This window comes from Pseudopodoces humilis, chromosome 12 (assembly GCF_049639895.1).
Source record: "Pseudopodoces humilis isolate 2021_Gansu_Grassland_sample_001 chromosome 12, ASM4963989v1, whole genome shotgun sequence".
NCBI lineage: Eukaryota > Metazoa > Chordata > Aves > Passeriformes > Paridae > Pseudopodoces > Pseudopodoces humilis.
Genome location: NC_142211.1, coordinates 19,570,323 through 19,576,322, shown reverse-complemented (window position 1 = coordinate 19,576,322; position 6,000 = coordinate 19,570,323). Strand labels below are relative to the sequence as shown.

The following is a 6,000-nucleotide window of genomic DNA, read 5'->3' as shown; positions in this document are numbered from 1 at the left end:
GTTCCGCGGTGCCGCCGACAGCCCGCTGGCCGGAATCCAACCCCGCCCCAGACCGACGCCGCCGGGGCACTGGTCGAGACGGGGCCTCATCCACCTGCCCCGCATCACCGGGGGAGAGGGAGAGCTCTGCCTCGCTCCCACAACTGGAATCAGAGTCACCGCTCTCATCCAGATCAGACAGAGCAGCCACAGAACTCGCAGAAGAGGGCGAGCGACTATGCAAAACGCGGACGCACTGCCGCCAAACCCTCAGCAGCCGGACCAGCCGGGGCTCATAATCGAGCAGCAGAGCCTCGAGCAGGGAATCGCCTAAAGCGTCCCAAGCTGACTACGAAAACATGGCCTCAACCACAGGGAAAAAACCCTCATCTTTGCCATACTCACACAACCGTTGAAACTCAGCATTCGAAACGTCAATCCCTCTCTGATCCAACACCGCATACCATATCTCCATAACTAGGTCCCCTGTAGGAGAGAGCCCAAAAAGAGCCATAGCCACAGGCTAAACAATACCCTGTAACACACGTGCAAGACACGTCGGGGTCACCAGATGTTACCGCTGAAGATCAATAGATCACGTGGACACAGGTTGAGGTGTGGTAAAGAAAGAGCAAAATTTATTTTTCATCCCAGGATTTATAGGCTTCTTACCATGGCCAGGGATTGGATGGTCAGGATAACACTTTCTCACTGCACTGGCCATGAGAAATGCCCATCACAAGACGTGTAACAGAAAGAATGTATACATATCTATGTTTACAGTTACTGTCCTGGGAAAGTCCTTAGAAAACTATGTTAGCAAGCTCAGAAGCTGAGTTTTCAGGGCGACACTTGATCACCAGCGGGGAGGGACAGAGATCATTCCTCCCATTGAGAGGCTCTGTAAGGCTCTATATGTCATGAACTTTCTAAATTGCTCGCCTACAGAGCCTGATCCCCCTGTAATTCGGCACCTCTCTGATTCAACTCATGCCAAACTCACGGAGAAGCCGCCAGTGCTGATCAAGGATCCTGAATCACAACGGACATCAGGACCTTTCCCATTGATTACCTGGGGGAGAGGATATGCGTGTGTGTCCACACCATCAGGACCTAAGTGGCTCCCAGGGAAAAATGTAAAACCTTATTTAGGCCCTACAAACCCTGCACCAGACTCAGAACTTTCAAAGTCTCCTGAGACTCACACAGGTCCTGAAAAACAGCAGCCCACTGCAGCCTGGAAATGGAGACGTCGTCGGAGTCCACTGAACCGACCTGCCACCAGACCAACAACCAGACAGAGGCCAAACCGTCCTGCTACCAGGGCCGCAACGAGACGACTGCCAACGTCACGCCTGACACCGTGACAGTACACAGGTCTTCTTAACTCCCTCCCCCTTCCCCTTCTTGCCCTCGTTGCCTAGCCCAAATTGCCAGTTTACACCAAAATGCACTTCTGTGCTGCTGCTGGTGTCAGGTCATGTGTCCCCAATACACAGAATAACCTTGCTTATAATTGTTTGTTTTTTTTTTTTTTTTTAAAGAGGGGGAAGACGGGAGAGAAAAGGAAAAAAGAAAATAGCCCCCCCCCCCCCTCCAAAAATCAGAGCTAATCTTTTATGTCCTGTTATAGAAAATGGAGAGCAAAACCATCCTTGAGTTCCTGATGTTCCTGATTATCTGGATGCTCCTGAAAACATCAGCTGTGGATGCCTGGCTAGTAGCACAGCCCCAGGAGAACGTGTGGATCACCCTCGCAAAGACGCTCCAACAAGACCACATGTGCTTGTCCATGGGCAGCGCCACCAACCCTCTGTTATCCTGCCTGGTAGGGATTCCTTTAAAGCCCCATGAATATCCTTTCACAGGGAAAGAACCCAACCCGGTAGACATTTGGGATGAGTGGACAAAGATCTTGCCCCATGCACCAGAGGAACCCCAGGAATTGGAGCTTTTGGGATCCTCCAAAGCTACCTATTGCATAAATTTTAATTATCACCCAGTAGCCAATACATGGCCTGCCTCAAAATACCAAAGGGCAATTAAATCAAGGAAAAATGTGATTCCCAACAGTAAAATTTACAATCAGTCCAAATGGTGCAATTACACCAGCAGCACACGATCCGCCTCCTCTCACTATCCCAGAGTGCTGCCCCGGGGAGTGTTCTTAATCTGTGGGGATAGAGTGTGGGCAGGAATCCCTTCCCGACTCCGGAGAGGTCCTTGCACGCTTGGACAGCTTACCATCCTCACTCCAAATTCAACTCTAATACATGATTGGCTGAAAAAGAATGAATTGGCCCTCCAAAAGAAAGATCTCACCCAATTAGATGAAAATTGCGATAGCCAAATTAAAGATCGGTCCTACACGAAGAGGGTGGTGATGTCGGCATTTTTGCCGTGGGCGGCTGCTGCTAAAGTCCTTGGTGAGCCTTCTCACCTGGAGTGTTGGCTTGGTAAGCAGGCCAACCGGACCTCCTCTGTCCTGAGTGACCTCCTGACAGATGAAGAGACTGTTAGGCATGCCACGCTACAAAACCGAGCTGCCATAGACTTCCTACTCCTAGCCCATGGACACGGCTGCGAGGAATCGGACAGTTTGTGCTGCTTTAACCTCTCCAGCCCCAGTGAAAGCATCCACGCCCGCATCCAGAGACTCCAACATGCAGTCCAAGAACTCCAGACTGAAAAAGACCCCCAGTGGCTTGAAGACCTTTTTGTGAGCTGGGGACTCAAGAGATGGGTTGCCTCCCTCTTCAAAAACATTTTTTCGGTTTTCCTAATTGTTATTATCTTCCTAAGTATGTTTTCATGTTTTAAGAAGCTATTAGCTAACTCTCTAGGGGATGCCTTTTTAATAAGTAAAGAAGGGGGAGTTGTGGGTGCAGAGGAGCCTGCCGAGCCTGAGATCCTGGCTCTCCCCTGGAGACAAGATACTTCTCTGTAAGAGAGAGACAATGTATCGCTCTCAGGGATCTTTGAGTTAGATATGTTAAACTGTTGTGCCCCATTGGTGTTCCCCCCTGCTGTCCCACCCCGATACATGTATCTCGGGCTCCCCCCTGCCCCTCTCCTCCCCTATAAATATCCTGGGTTTTCCCCTGTTTGGGAGATTAGCTGTTGCTGGCTCCCTTTGCCAAAGCTCTGCCTGAATAAAGGTTTGTGCTTAGTGGAACGCTGGACCAGCTTTCTCGTCCCTGCTTCCCGTGTCGCCTGCCTGCCGCCGCTGAGCCGAGCTGAAATCACTCGCCTGCCCGAAGTCACTCACACGCGCTTCAGCCCAGCCCTTTTCAGGGCTGCTTCTCTAGAGAAGTCGCGGCGCTCCGGCCTTTCTGTTGCCGCGGCAATTTCCAATAAGGCCCTAAGCAGCAACAAGCCTTTGCCCAGATCAAACAAGAGATCATTCATGTGGTAGCCCTTGGCCCAGTCAGGATAGGACCAAATGTAAAGAACGTGCTCTACTCTGCTGCTAAAAGCCATAGTCTGTCCTGGAGCCTTTGGAAAAAAGTGCCTAGTGAAACTCAAAGCCAACCATTAAGATTTTAGAATCAAAACTACAGAGAGTTTGAAGCCATCTGCACCCCAACAGAAAAAGAAATTTTAGCAGCCTATGAAAAAGTCCAAACCACCTCAGAAGTAGTGTAAAAGCACAACTCTTCCTGGCACTCCAACTACTGGTGCTAAAATAGATGTTCAAAAGAAAAGTTCCCTCCACCCGCCATGCCACCAGTGCCACATGGATCAAGTAGATTGCTCTTATCACACACCGCACCTGTACTGATAAACTGAATCACCCTAAAATTTTAAAAATAATTACAAATTGACCTGAAAGTGAAAATTTTAGTCTCACAGATGAAGAACAAGTGACATGGACTGAAGAAGCTCCACAATATAACCAACTGCCAGCAGAGGAAACACGATACGCTCTTTTCGCTGATAGTTCCTGTTGCATTGTAGGGATGAACTGGAAGTAGAAAGCAGCCGTATAAAGCCACACATGACAAGTCGCAGAGGCCACTGAAAAAGAAAGTGAATCAAGCCAACTTGCAGAACTCAAAGCTGTTCAACTAGCTTTAGATATTTCTAAAAGAGAGAGGTAGCCAATGCTCTGTGGGGATGGCTGGAGAAGTGAAAAGAGGCTAATTGGCAGCGCAGAAGAAAAACAATTTGAGCTGCTAAAGAATGAAAAGATATTGCTACCAAGGTAAAGAGACTCCTGGTGAAAGTCCTCCACGTAAATGCCCATGTCCCCAAGAATAAAGTTAATGAAGAACACCAAAATAATAAGCAAGTACATCAAGCTGCAAAGATAAAAGTATCAAAAATAATTTTAGATTGAGAACATAAAGGAAAGTTGTTCCTATCTTGATAAGCTCATGATGCCTCAAGCCATCAAGGCAGAGATGCCACCTATAAGCGGGCAGGGGACCGAGAAGTAAATCTAACCATAGGCAGGGTTTCTCAAGTTATCCATGACTGTGAGACATGTGCTGCAATCAAACAAGCCAAGATTAAGCCCCTCTAGTACAGTGGGAAATAGTCCAAATATGGGGAGGCCTGGCAGATTGACTACATCACACTGCCTCAAACCCGCCAAGGCAAGCACTACGTGCTCACAGTAGAAGCCACCATGGGATAGTTAGAAACCTACACTCTGTCTCATGCTACAGCCCATAACACCATCCTGGGACTTGAAAAGCAAGTCCTTTAGAAACATAGTACCCCTAAAAAGATTGAGTCTGACAAAAAGACTCATTTCAAGAACAACCTAATAAACACCTGGGCTAGGGAACATGGCACTGAGTAAGTGTACCATATCCCCTACCATGCACCAGCTACAAGTAAAGTAGAGAAGTACAATAGACTGTTAAAAACCACCTTAAAAGCACTGGGTGGGGGATCTTTTAAAAACTAAGAGTAACATCTAGCAAAAGCCACCTAGTTAGTCAACACCAAAAGTTCCACCAACCGAGCAAGTCCTACCCAGTCTAAGTCTTTACATGTAGTAGATAAAAACAAAGTCCCAGTAGTACATGCCAGACATCTGTTAAAGAAAACATTTTGGGTCAGTTCTGCCTCGACTACAAACAAACCCATTAGTGAAGCAGTCTTTGCTCAAGAACCAGGTTGCACATAGTAGATAATGCAGAGAGAGAGAACAACACAATACGGACCTCAAAAAGATCTAATCATTAAGTGAAAAGTTACCATTGTCTGTACATTAAACCACTCAAACATGAAATAAAAAGAAATGTGTGTTTGTTGGGGTCAGAGATGCAAGATATATACCTTTATCTGTGATGCCTAACTCTGACACCCAAGAAAGCACTGAATTTCAAATAACACCATGGAGACAACTGTTAAAGGTAAGTAGAGAAAGTGAAAATGTAAATGTGTAAATTAGAGAGTTTTCTTAAGTCACTGGGTGTCGCCCTGAAAACTCAGCTTCTGAGCTTGCTAACATAGTTTTCTAAGGACTTTCCCAGGACAGTAACTGTAAACATAGATATGTGTACATTCTTTCTGTTACACGTCTTGTGATGGGCATTTCTCATGGCCAGTGCAGTGAGAAAGTGTTATCCTGACCATCCAATCCCTGGCCATGGTAGGAAGCCTATAAATCCTGGGAGGAAAAATAAACTGCTCTTTCTTTCCACCACACCTCGACCTGTGTCCGCGTGATCTATTCATCTTCAGCGGTAACATCTGGTGACCTCGCCGTGTCTTGCACGTGTGTTACAGGGTACTGTCTAGCCTGTGGCTATGGATGGTTTTGGGCTTTCTCTTACGGAGGGCCTGGTTATGGAGATATGGCATGCATTGTCTGATCAAAGAGGGATTGATGTTTCGTATGCTGACTTTCAGCGATTGTGTGAGTATGGCAGAATAGAGGGGTTTTTCCCTGTGGTTGAAGCAATTTTTTCGCAGTCAGCTTGGGACGCTTTAGGCGATTCCCTGATCGAGTCTCTGCTGGTCGGTTATGAGCCCCGGCTGCTCCGGCTGCTCGGGGTCTGGCGAAGG

The 6,000-nt window shown here is 47.4% G+C and overlaps 1 protein-coding gene across 1 annotated transcript in view; it reads left to right on the top strand.

Moving 5' to 3' along the window:
* Positions 1 to 1,663: 1,663 nt before the first annotated feature.
* Positions 1,664 to 6,000, top strand: part of LOC148183472 (uncharacterized) — a 95,906-nt gene continuing 91,569 nt past the window's right edge. The window contains exons 1-2 of the mRNA XM_088061493.1: positions 1,664 to 2,698; positions 5,908 to 5,999. Coding sequence (XP_087917619.1) covers positions 1,664 to 2,698; positions 5,908 to 5,999 — 1,127 coding nt within the window. The remainder of the gene's footprint in view (positions 2,699 to 5,907; position 6,000) is intronic.